The 12860-nt window shown below is 43.7% G+C and overlaps 2 protein-coding genes across 2 annotated transcripts in view; one reads left to right on the top strand and one right to left on the bottom strand.

The window, feature by feature from the left end:
• The window catches only part of etfa (electron transfer flavoprotein subunit alpha), a 38727-nt gene extending 37576 nt beyond the window's left edge, over positions 1 to 1151 (top strand). The window contains exon 12 of the mRNA XM_084335543.1: positions 761 to 1151. Coding sequence (XP_084191669.1) covers positions 761 to 796 — 36 coding nt within the window. The 3' untranslated portion in view covers positions 797 to 1151. The remainder of the gene's footprint in view (positions 1 to 760) is intronic.
• Positions 1152 to 2736: 1585 nt separating this feature from the next.
• The window catches only part of tmem266 (transmembrane protein 266), a gene marked incomplete at its 5' end in the record, with an annotated part of 157954 nt that continues 147830 nt past the window's right edge, over positions 2737 to 12860 (bottom strand). The window contains 4 exons of the mRNA XM_084335218.1: positions 2737 to 3590; positions 4647 to 4709; positions 5957 to 6149; positions 9244 to 9359. Coding sequence (XP_084191344.1) covers positions 2926 to 3590; positions 4647 to 4709; positions 5957 to 6149; positions 9244 to 9359 — 1037 coding nt within the window. The 3' untranslated portion in view covers positions 2737 to 2925. The remainder of the gene's footprint in view (positions 3591 to 4646; positions 4710 to 5956; positions 6150 to 9243; positions 9360 to 12860) is intronic.

Here is a 12860-nt window from a genome sequence, read left to right as displayed (position 1 = left end):
GCTGCGTGTGTAAAGGGTGCTATATAGATAGTTGTTATTATTTATTATTATTATATTATAAAAATGTATGCACTGAAATGTCTTAGTCTTGACGACATTGCACATGAGGGTGACCTCAATTGTCCTTTGAGAATAAATAAAGGTTTGAATGAATGAACTTCCACAAGTTCATTAGCATGAATTAACATCATGCGCCCATTTATCTTCATATTTGTTGCACACTGGTGATTCTGGAAACATCTGATGATTGGACAGTTTCCCACAGATGTTTCAAGTGGATTCAGTGGCGATTGGTACAAAATAATACTAATCTATCTTGTTTAACTTAACAAGGCTAAATGATTTTCATAATGTTGGTTGCATCTAGTCTTACTATAGTCAAACATTCTCTAAAAACATCATGTTTAACCGTACAGCATGAAACAAAACCCATCTTGGTGCATTTTCACGACTGCAATACACTCTACCACTGTGCATCCAGTAAAAAAAAAATTATATTACATCCAAATTTGAAGTTTGATGTTTTAGTAAAGTATATTTTACTTGTCGCCTCGACATTGAATTGAAACGCAGAGGCAGTGACTCTCTGATAAACACCAGTGTGTGTAGAACGTTTTCACTGTGATTTCTGAAAAACATCAACGTTCTCCTTTCTATTCCATCTTGCTTGAATAAAAAGGGTTCTACCTGGCCTAGCTTTACCCACGTTCCCAGGTAAACAGACATGTGATATTAAACCCCCCCCTCTCTCCCCCCTCAGGCCGTTCCGGAGATGACCTTAGCGCTGAGCAAATGAACGGCGTTCGAGCGAGCTTCCATCCCATAATAACCCAAAGAACTAGACTCGTACCCGTGAGGGACCCCTCTGCCTCAGGAGTTCTGGAGCTGGGTATTGCTGCGGGGGATCACTTTGAATTCCGTTTCCACCGTCCTTCTACTGGTCTGGCAGTAGAAGAACCTTCTGTTTACTAAGTGACCACTCAGTCTCCATGTTGCCTACAGTACATGTTAAATGTCCATGCATAACGTCTTGCTTGTCTTTGGTACTTGAGACATTTTCCGTAGCCCCTGTAGATCATATTTTATAACATTTATTTAACTTTACGAGACAATAAAGGCCGACTTGGGGAACGCTCAGTTTCCGTCTGGACTTATGACTCCTGTCTTCCTGCACACCTACAGGCTTAGGGGTTCATGGTAAATGGACTGCATTTATATAGCGCTTTACAACTTACACTTCACATTCACTCAGACGTTCACACACCGACGACTCGGGCGACCACGCAAGATGCCAACCTGCTCATCGGGAGCAGTTAGGGGTTAAGTGTCTTGCTCAAGGACACTTCAGACACGCTGCCGGGAGGAGCCGGAATCGAACCGGGACCCTTCCGGTTACCAGATGCCACTGTCGCCCCCATGAGTTTGTGCGACATGCCAGACTCAAACTCACTGTGTAAATGATTAAAGCAGACAAATAATATCCTTTTTTTGCCATGTTTGCCTTTTATTTTGCTTTCTTCAGCAGTTATTTCTTTCCACAATCGTTATACAAAATTACCTGTTAACATTAAAATGAACAGGATTAGTTTGCGATATCTAAAAAGCAAATCTCAAAGGTTCATGCTAGAATACTGTTGTCCTTCCTTTACAGCTGCTCCATTCTTAATCAATCACTACGTCCGTCTGGGATACGATCAAACCCACCCTGCAATATTTACACTTTAGCTTTTAAAGATAAAACGAAACCGTAAAAGAAACAAGAATAGAATATGAAATTCTACCACGTGCAGGTAGATAACGTTAGTTGTTGTTGTCGTAACAAACATGTATAGCAAGTACTGCTGAGTAGTAAATTAAAACCTTGTGTAAACACTGGCTCAGTTGTGTTTGGTCAGACTAGCCATTCATGGAACCTGGATCAAATCTTTCTCAATCAACTCACAAGTCTGTTCATCCTTTCAAAACGTTATTTTTCTTTTTTGCTTTTCCTTCCCGTATCCTTTTTAAATACAAATGTTACCATTGGTAATGTAGAAAGACGAATAGAAGAAAGACACTGAGCGCACGGCTCAGCATCTGAACACAGATCAAACGTACCCTGCAGCAGTCGCGCCCAACGCGACTGGTCTTTAGGAGTTTGGAGACTCTAGACTGATTTCATACAAACCGTGATCACATAAAAACCTAGGGCTGATATGTTGTAGCCTACAACCAGGGTTGTAAGCAACTACAGTGTAATCGACAACTTCAAGTCATAAAATTGTATGGTTCGGTTAGTTAAAATCTTTTATTGATTTTGCTGTGTACGTAACTAAGTTAGTTCAATACATTTGTCATACGAATAAACATACATGTAATTTTCGATACATTTTATTTTGCAGGTGGATGTGATTTGAGTTCCACAATACAATCAATCAATACAATGATTTCTGTTCTTTTACACCCCTATTTCACAACCAATGTATAGTTTGTGGTTTTCAGTCTAGTGTCTCCAGTGCCATACAAAGCATATCAGAAACCGCAGTTCCCTCCCTCCCTCCCCAAGCACCACCCCCCCCCCCCCCCCCCCCCCTCCCAGTTTCTCTTCCCCAAAAGTAATATCACAACATAACACATCAAAGCCATGTTTTCTGCACAGACCTGTCGTCTGAAAACGTCGGGCTATAAAGCCCCATTGCTGGTTTCTTTTGGTAACATGTTCGTAATGCTCACTGACTTCTTATTTAAAGTGTCTATTCCTGATAGATATTCAGTGACTGATCAATCTGCCCCCAGTGGCCTTCTGCCTTCTGGCCCGGCGAGGAGGCCAGGCTCCGTTCAAGTGTACTTGCAGTATGCATAGGAGGACACCAGTACAATTATGACCAACTCGAGTCCCGTGTGTCGTCGTGGGTCATCTTAAGGAGCGATTCCCCGCCTCGGGCCTTATGTCTCCGCCAGGCGGGCGAGTGGGGCGTCCGCCGGCTCCATCATCCTGTACTTCTCCTCCAGCAGGGGCTCACTGCCCTGCAGGTGGATGAGGGGCTTGGCGTGGAGCAGCCCGGCCCGCCGCTCCTGGTTCCTCTTGTTGTAGACGTTCACCCTGTGCTCCAGCTCGGGGCTGGACCGGGCAGAGCCTGCGGGGCTGGGCAGCTTGAGGTTGACTGGGTCCAGGCCCTTCTGCGCCTTCAGGCATGAGTCCTCCGACAGCGAGGAGAGCAGCTCCTGCACCACGGCGCTGGGGGGGTGGTGGTGTCCCCCGCGTTGCTGCTGCTGCGTGCCCAGCGCCAGGGGGCTGCTGTAGGGCGGGGGGTAGCAGCGCTGGCCACTGTAGTCAGTGGAGGTGGAGGCCTCGCGCACCGTGGAGCTGCAGTCCGTGGTGGAGCCCAGCGTGTGGCTGCTGAGGCTGTGCTGCTGGCCGCTGAAGCTGGAGCGTGACACGGTGGTGGCGGAGACCTCGCTCACGGAGCTGTCCGTGCGCTGTAGGCGGCTGGACGGCAGGCCGTCGGCGCTCACCAGGGAGGAGGGCAGCTGGCTGGGGTTGTTGGGCAGGTGGACGTCTATGGCGGCGGTGGTGATGATGCGCGCTGCGGGGTCTGGGATCCCTATGTCTGCAAGGAAAAAGGAAAGCATTATCCAAAGCGCTTTACAATTTTGTTCCTCACTTTCACCCATTCACTCACACCGACGGCGGAGACCTATCTCAAGCCCTGCCCCTTTTCTTGATCCTCCAATCACAGCTGTCGCTTACCTCGGACAAATTTTGTTTGTACGAGGAAGTCCGAGGTAAGCGACAGCTGTGATTGGAGGATCAAGAAAAGAGGGCAGGGTTTGAGATAGGTCCATTAGGGGTTAAGTGTCTTTAAGACACACTGCCCCGGAGGAACGGGAATCGAACCGGGAACCTTCCGACTACCAGACGACCGCTCTACCTCCTGAGCCACTGTCGCCCCCACATGGGTCTCAGTGGTGCTTGGAGGTAGGGATGCACTGATCCAATCCTTCTACTTTGTCAATCTCCTTTTGATTCTTGGCATGTTATTCATCACACTTGGTAGTGTATTTTAGTACTGGGGAAAATACCCTGTTTTAGCCTGGCTGACATGCAGTGGTGGAAAGTATTTTTATTCAAATACTGTACTTAAATACAATTGAGCTACTTGTACGTGAAGGGAACTTTATACTTTTACTCCACTACATTTCAAAGTAAATATTGTACTTTTTACTGAAGCCACGTTACTAGTTACTTTGAAGAAAAAGATTTTGCATAGAAAATGTGGCAAAAATGATCATTATGTACTTTCACATTTGAAGCCTGTCGAGAGGACATAATCAGAGCAGCATAACTGGACCACACACCACGTTAACATAACCTTTAATCAGAGCAACATAACTGGACCACATACGACTTCTAACACAACCTGTAGAGGTCAATGTATTCGAATACTTTGACTTAAGTAGATTTTGAATGGAGGACTTTTACTCATTCATCTGGGTATTTTTACTTAAGTAATGGAACTGTGTACTTCTTCCAACACTGCTGATACGCTACACTAACATTGGTACTGATGCATCCCTACTCATGAGGAATATATGATATTGGTACTGATGCATCCCTACTCGTGAGGAATATGATGGGGGGAAAAGCATTAGAGGGAGAATCTCACCGCTGCTCGGCTCACTGTAGTACTGGCTGATGTAGTTGTTCATGTCATCTTGAACAAAATGATCTGAAAGAAAGAAACGCCCACTTAATGTACTTCCTCTCCGACACAATGAAAGTGAACACATTGTGTTTTGTTTTTGTTTTACCGGTGATCGATATGACGGGGGAGGGAGCGCGGGTTCCCGGGACCTATATCTCCGTAGAGTAGCTTGTGAATGATTCAGAACGCCACACACCACCACTCGTCTACGCTCGGGTAACGGAAAGCTCACTGTACCTGAATGACTAAACGGGGGGGGGGGGTGCGAAATCCGGTGGCGAAGGAGGGGGTTGGGAGTACGTTCACTGACCCTAAATCAGTCCGAGTGTATCTCTTAAGTGCCATCCCGAGTCCCCACGGGACTGTTTGATGGCTTACATTCATTTGTTGCCGTTTCAAATATTCATTTTACGAACGTCCCGAGAGGAGGAGGAGGGGGGGGGGGGGTTAGGGTGTGTGGCGGGCAGTGCTCAGCCTCACCAGCGACAGAGGCGATCTCTGCGTGATTAATAACACATGAGCATGTGAGGAGCAGGCCCAGTTAAAAGGCTGTCTGACTAGACACACACAGCCTCAGATGTACGGCACGGCAGCCCCCGTGATTTATCGCTCTGATAAAGGAATGGCCTCTGAGCGCTTGGGAGTCTTGACATCACCGGGCTCGAGACAGCGCTTTGTTCCTGTAAGTCCTGTAAGTTATGACCCGTCACTCTTTGAAAGGTTTACGGTCCATCTATTCATCTGAGGGTGGTGGAGGAATTTTGATCTGGACTCTTGAGATGAGTTTTCTTGACGAGAGCGCCCCGCGCAGCCAGAGTGTGACGTCCATCTTTCAATCAGCCCCGGCCTCCGCGCCCTCCGACCGCACAGCACCGCGGGAATCGTAGAAAGCAATACAGCAATACTATACTCCGCTGGTTATGGATGTGTGCCGTTTGTAATGACCTTTAGACGTGTGTACATTAGCCTATATACTACCGCTGACCTTTACTAGGCTTCCACCCCCCCCCCCCACACACACACACTAAATATCCCTGCAATTCCTTGCTGTCAGTTGTCTGCCACAGATGCCAGGAGATACAACACACGTTTGACAGATCACAACCGAGGCACAGAGGACATCTGTGCATTCAACCAGCCACTTAACATGGACGACGCGGTCTGATATAGCAAGCGCAGCCTTGATTTCTCCTGGCGCTGTTCAGACCTTTGGTTGTTTTTTTCTTTTACCCGCGGCCTGTAATACACAGGAGCCGGGAGTTCCAGATTACCTGCAGGACCCCCAGGCTCTCTGGCTTTGGCCTGGCCGTGATGCTCGGAGGCCCCGGGGGCCAGGCCGTCCACCTCCTGGAAGCTGCTGCTTTGTTTACCCCACACATGGTGGATCTGCATGGCCGCCTCGCGCTCTGCCACCAGATCCAGGTCCTGCTGGGCCAGGTGGGCCCTGAGTTGCCTGATCTCAAACTGACAGGAGGGAGGAGAGTAGGGGGAAGGGGGGAGAGGAGGGTGGATGAGGAGAGGTGGGGGGAGGAGAGAGGAGGGGAAGAGGAAAGAGAGGGGAGGGGTGAGAGGAAGTGAGAGCGTGGAATTTTTTTAACTGTAGAATACTGCTAATATTATTTTCCTCATTCGAGGAACTCGTAATTTTCTCACATCCAAAAGAACAGCGAACAGCTCCTTCCACTAGGCCAGGGGTCAGCAACCTTTACTATCAAAAGAGCCACTTTTCCCCCGTCCCACAAAATAAAATGCTCAGGGAGCCGCACAACCTATTTACCCTTAAAATGAAGATAACAGTGTATAACGTTTTATATATCCCCAAGCATACCCCACATTTAGCATAAAACGCCTGACAATTGCATACCCAAAGTAATTTGCTATTTATTATACTTTATACTTATAGCACACAGTTTGTTGCATTAATGGAATTATAAAGCAACAAAAAGAAAAAATTTGACTTTTTAATTGCTGTTTTTACCTGTTTTTACCAAAGGAAAACCTCAAACTCTTATGAAGAGGAGAAAAAAATACTGGCTGTGTAGACCTATTTTTTAATAAAACACAGAAGAGGAGACAAAACACTGGTGTCTGTAGACCGACTTTGAAATAAAACCCTGAACTATTCAGGTATATTTGAGTCCTTCCCTTATTTGTGGAACATTTATAAAATAGAAAGTAGTCCACTTTGAAAAAAGAATACCATGTGTAGACCTACTTTGAAATAAAACACAGAAAAGGAGAAAAAACACTGGCATCTGTAGACCTACTTTGAAATAAACCCCTGAACTATGCAGCTCTATTAGAGTCCTTCCCTTACTTGTGGAAAATCTATAAAATAAAAAGTAAATTTTTCATTGTTCGCAAATTTCGCACCACATATCAGGCATACAGGTAAGCCTTTTGTTGACTAAATATCTTAGTTGATGAAATATTTTTTCATTTCAGTGTCACAGTTTTTTTTTTTTTTTGGGCCAGGGAGCCGCAGCTGATTGGCTAAAGAGCCACATGCGGCCTCGAGGCCGCAGGTTGCCGACCCCTGCACTAGGCAAACAGACTACTGCCGGATAGACTGTATTGTATAGCATCTCACATTTTTCTGAATGTAATTCTTTTTTTTTAAGCTGTGACAATAAAAGGAATAAAAAATATATGAATATGACCTAAATGCCTAAATTCAGGCCCTTTTTAGACATAGGCCAATACTAACAAGGGCGCACTGACTGATGTTAACCCCTAAATCCACTTATGTTAACCCTTTCACTGCCGTACTACCAAAGGTTAACCCTTTCACGGTGACAATACAGAAGGCTAACCCTTTACTATCGCACTACAGAACCATAAAGGGTTAACTCATTCAGCGCCAGAGGGCCCTGTGTACTGTGTGGTTGAAAGGCCAGCGCTCTAAAGTATAGGAATACGTGGCAGTGTTTGCAGGGCTATAACTATATTATATATTATAGCTATGGATACAATACTATTTGACATTGAGTATCTATCGTTCAATATGTGAAAAAGAATTTTTTCATCCATACATTCCCATTTTTTACCGTGGTGAATATAAGTATGGGTTTAGGGTAATTCATGGGAGGCTGGTAATAGCCCCTAATGTGTATTATACTAAATGCATTGGCGTTCCGTCCCTACACATGCTACAATTAAAAAATCAAATGCATATGATAGGTATTATGTTCCATCATGAATGCATGAAAGTGGGGGGTGTAGTTTTTTTATACGGAATACGTTATGGACTAGCGTTGCACACATACGCTCGGATTGCAATGAAGGCATGCTTTGATCAACGCAAGATTGATATCATATAGCCCTTACCTTGACTAGGATGTGTCCCAAAAAGAATATTCCAATTATCTGATCGCGAGTCCCAGTATTGGTGTCGATCGTGTCGCCAACATAATCCATCTCGAGCATTTGACGCTCCTCAAGCCGATCGGGACAACCGCTCCCCTTGCCCGACATGGAAAAGTCCGCCCGGACCAATATAATCGACGCACAGCCCAAGACACAGAGTTTCAAAGGGTGTGCAATACCGACCGCATCCTACCAGGCGGTGGTATTGGACTTTTGCGATCTCAGACTCATTCCCTATGATAACACCAGGCTCCCTGGATGGATAATGAATGGAAATATCGAATAAAAGAAATAACGATGAAAAGCCTACTTTTCTCGGGTTTGGTGCTCAAGCGTCGGTGAGTTAACCCGAGATATCTCGGGTCTGGCCCCGAATGAGTTAACCTTCTGTAGTGTGGTAGTGAAATGGTTAAAGGGCACAAATGTCTTCTCACTGGCTGGCTAGTCCTTACATATTTATGTTCGTTGTACTCATCCGGAGTTGCGTCAAGCTGCATCACAGCTGACCTTTGAACACATATTCCATACCACACATCTCAGATCCCTGAAGCGCTTGCAACATGACTCTTGGACATAATGTAAACACTTTTTTTTCACCCCCTGGGCCAACACTGGAGAGAAACACGGGGCCTTCAGTGAATCCACTTCCTCAGCAACTGAGGTCGTTTCACTGCTCGGTAAAAACCCAGCAATACAAATAAATAATAGTCCAACATCTGTATTAACGTTACATTATGTAGCAGGCGCTACTGCTTTGAAATAATTGGCTGCCTGGTATTTGCTGTATGTCGTTATTGTAAAAAGTAAAACAAACATGTAACTGCTGTCAGCGATAGTACAGTGCCAGTTATGAATTATGTTCTTAGGCTATGAAATTCCTGATGAATTGAAAATGGGGGACCCTGATGTAAACAAGACGAAAGTCTTTCTCTGGTCTGCATCCCCTTAACAATTGTGTGTATTGAGCTGTACTGTATTGTACCCATTCTGCAATCTGTTAATAAAGTTTTCAATCAATCAATCAATCAAAGAAAAAGTGTACAATCCTCTTCAGTAAGGTAACGGTGATAAAGGATTTTTTTTTTTATCTCATCTTAATACTTTGCTGCCCTCTCCTGGTTAGATACTGCTATAGCAGGAGAGGTGCATAAAGCCTGCAGTACTGTAGGCGAGAGGTGTGTTCATGACATACGGCCTGTTCCTGGCAGATCTGGGTGAGGCGGTCCAGCTGTTCATCTCTGACCGCCTTGGCCTTCTCATACTGCTGCATCTCCAGCTCCATCTCCACCTTCACCTGCAGCACATAGGCTGAGACGGGACGACACACACCCCTGTTATATACTAGCTATATGTGGCACACACACCCCTGTTATATACCACTTATATGTGACACACACCCCTGTTATATACCAGTTATATGTGGCACACACCCCTGTTATATACCAGTTATATGTGACACACCCCTGTTATATACCAGTTATATGTGACACACACCCCTGTTATATACCAGTTATATGTGACACATTACACTCTTATATACCAGTTATATGAGACACACACCCCTGTTATATACCACTTATATGTGACACACACCCCTGTTATATACCACTTATATGTGGCACATTACACTCTTATATACCAGTTATATGTGGCACATTACACTGTTATGCCAGTTATATGACACACCCCCCTGTTATATACCAGTTATATATGACACACACCCCTGTTATATACCAGTTATATGTGGCAAACAATACTGTTGTATACCAGTTATATGTGACAGTGACACACAACACTGTTATATACCACTTATGTGTGACACATTACACTGTTATATACCAGTTATATGTGACACATTACACTGTTATATACCAGTTATATGTGACACATTACACTGTTGTATACCAGTTATGTGACACATTACACTGTTATATACCAGTTATATGTGGCACATTACACTGTTATATACCAGTTATATGAGACACATTACACTGTTATATACCAGTTATATGAGACACATTACACTGTTATATACCAGTTATATGAGACACATACCCCTGTTATATACCAGTTATATGTGGCAAACAATAATGTTATATACCACTTATATGTGACACATTACACTGTTATATACCAGTTATATGTGACACATTACACTGTTATATACCACTTATATGTGACACATTACACTCTTATATACCAGTTATGTGACACACAACACTGTTATATACCAGTTATGTGACACACAACACTGTTATATACCAGTTATATGTGACACATTATACTGTTATATACCAGTTAGGGATGCCCCGATCACGTTTTTTGCCACCGATACCGATCACCGATCGTCTATGAGCCATATCGGCCGATACCGATAGTTTTTGGTTTTATAAAAAAAAAATATATATATATATTTCTTTTTTTTTTAATAAAATATATATATTATATAATCATACTTGTAGTTGTATTATCTGCGAGACATCGCCACCATGCAACAAGTCAAAATGCTCGCTATCTGCAAACAGCTCCACTGTCTGTGTGTACTCGAGTAGCCTCCAGCTACAGCCAGGATTCTCCGGCGCTGCAGCTGGACCCTATTTGTATAAATCACATTCAGCATGCCCTCATGCGATGCAAGCCAGGGGCTCGAATATGCATCGAATCAATGTTATAAGACATTGATATCAGGAGCTATCTGTAGCTACTGCTAGCCGGCTAGATAACGTTAAGACAACGCCTCAGTGAACTATTTAGTTTACTGGGACATTTCATATAGAGCTAACGTGAGCTAACGTTGGCTACCGAGCTAACGGAGGTATCATGCACTCGACTATTGCTGGAGCATTTGTTGATATCAGCAGCTATCAGTAGCTAGCCAGCTAGATAACGTTAGACAATGCATCATGTATTAAACTAAAAGTGAATAGTTGACTCAGTCATTTAGTTTAAACAGTAACGTTAGCTAGGTAGCTAACGTTAGCTCACGGAGGTCTCATGCACTAGACTAGAGCAGACTGCCGGAGCCTCTTGTTGACACGGGTGCGGGAGGGGCAGGAGGAGGAGGAGGAGGAGGGGCCGTGCGCTGCAGCTCTGTGTGCTTGAGAGAGAAGTCAGCGAGTGAGATCTCTGCTAAGAATTGGATCATGTTTTTCGATCGGTTTTCACGATAGGCGAAAATAAAGCATTATCGGAATTCACCGATCTCATATTTATACTGAATATCGGCCGATACCGATCGCTGGCCGATCGATCGGGGCATCCCTAATACCAGTTATATGTGACACACATCCCTGTTATATACCAGTTATATGTGACACATTACACTCTTATATACCAGTTATATGTGACACATTACACTGTTATATACCAGTTATATGTGACACATTACACTGTTATATACCAGTTATATGTGACACATTACACTGTTATATACCAGTTATGTGACACACACCCCTGTTATATACCAGTTATATGAGACACATTACACTGTTATATACCAGTTATATGAGACACATTACACTGTTATATACCAGTTATGTGGCACATTACACTGTTATATACCAGTTATATGAGACACATTACACTGTTATATACCAGTTATATGAGACACATTACACTGTTATATACCAGTTATATGTGACACATTACACTGTTATATACCAGTTATGAGACACATTACACTGTTATATACCAGTTATATGTGACACATTACACTGTTATACCAGTTATATGTGACACATTACACTGTTATATACCAGTTATGTGGCACATTACACTGTTATATACCAGTTATATGTGACACATTACACTGTTATATACCAGTTATATGTGACACATTACACTCTTATATACCAGTTATATGTGACACATTACACTCTTATATACCAGTTATATGTGACACATTACACTGTTATATACCAGATATATGTGACACATTACACTGTTATATACCAGTTATATGTGACACATTACACTCTTATATACCAGTTATATGTGACACATTACACTCTTATATACCAGTTATATGTGACACATTACACTCTTATATACCAGTTATATGTGACACATTACACTGTTGTATACTGGTTATATGTGCCACATTACACTGTTATATACTGGTTATATGTGACACATTACACTATTATATACCAGTTATATGTGACACATTACACTGTTATATACCAGTTATATGTGGCACATTACACTGTTATATACCAGTTATATGTGACACATTACACTGTTATATACCGGTTATATGTGACACATTACACTGTTATATACCAGTTATATGTGACACATTACACTGTTATATACCACTTATATGTGACACATTACACTGTTATATACCAGTCAGTGGCGTATCCCTGCTATGTTGCTACGCACCCCGCCATCAGCCGGCTGATAACTAATGTTCATTGGCAGGCTGGCCAGTGTTCAAAACAAAGCGGGAAGTATTGCTCATATAAATAACGTTCATTAGTTGCGTTGCCGGTAAACATGAAAAATGAAGCGCCACTACCCAAGCGGTGCTCAGAAAAGCAAAATGAGAGCGAAAGCCGAGCAGGAGAGGGCAAAACTACCTAAAATAACGTCATTGTTCCGGCAGGCAGCAAAGGTAGACGTAGTCTCTAACGTTACTGCAGATATACCGCTAGCAACCCCCCCAGGCCCCCGGCTGTCAGCTCCGAGTCCAGGCAGACAGCCCAGCAGCCCCCCCCCCCGTTACAGCCGACTCCGACGAGCCAGCTAGTCGTGCCTCGCGCTTCGAGACAGGTTAGACATTAGAATAATAGAACGTTTTATTCGCCA

The sequence above is a fragment of the Notolepis coatsorum genome, assembly GCF_963971535.1.
Source record: "Notolepis coatsorum genome assembly, chromosome: 18".
NCBI classification, from domain to species: Eukaryota; Metazoa; Chordata; class Actinopteri; order Aulopiformes; family Paralepididae; genus Notolepis; species Notolepis coatsorum.
This window is presented reverse-complemented; position numbering and strand designations above follow the sequence as displayed.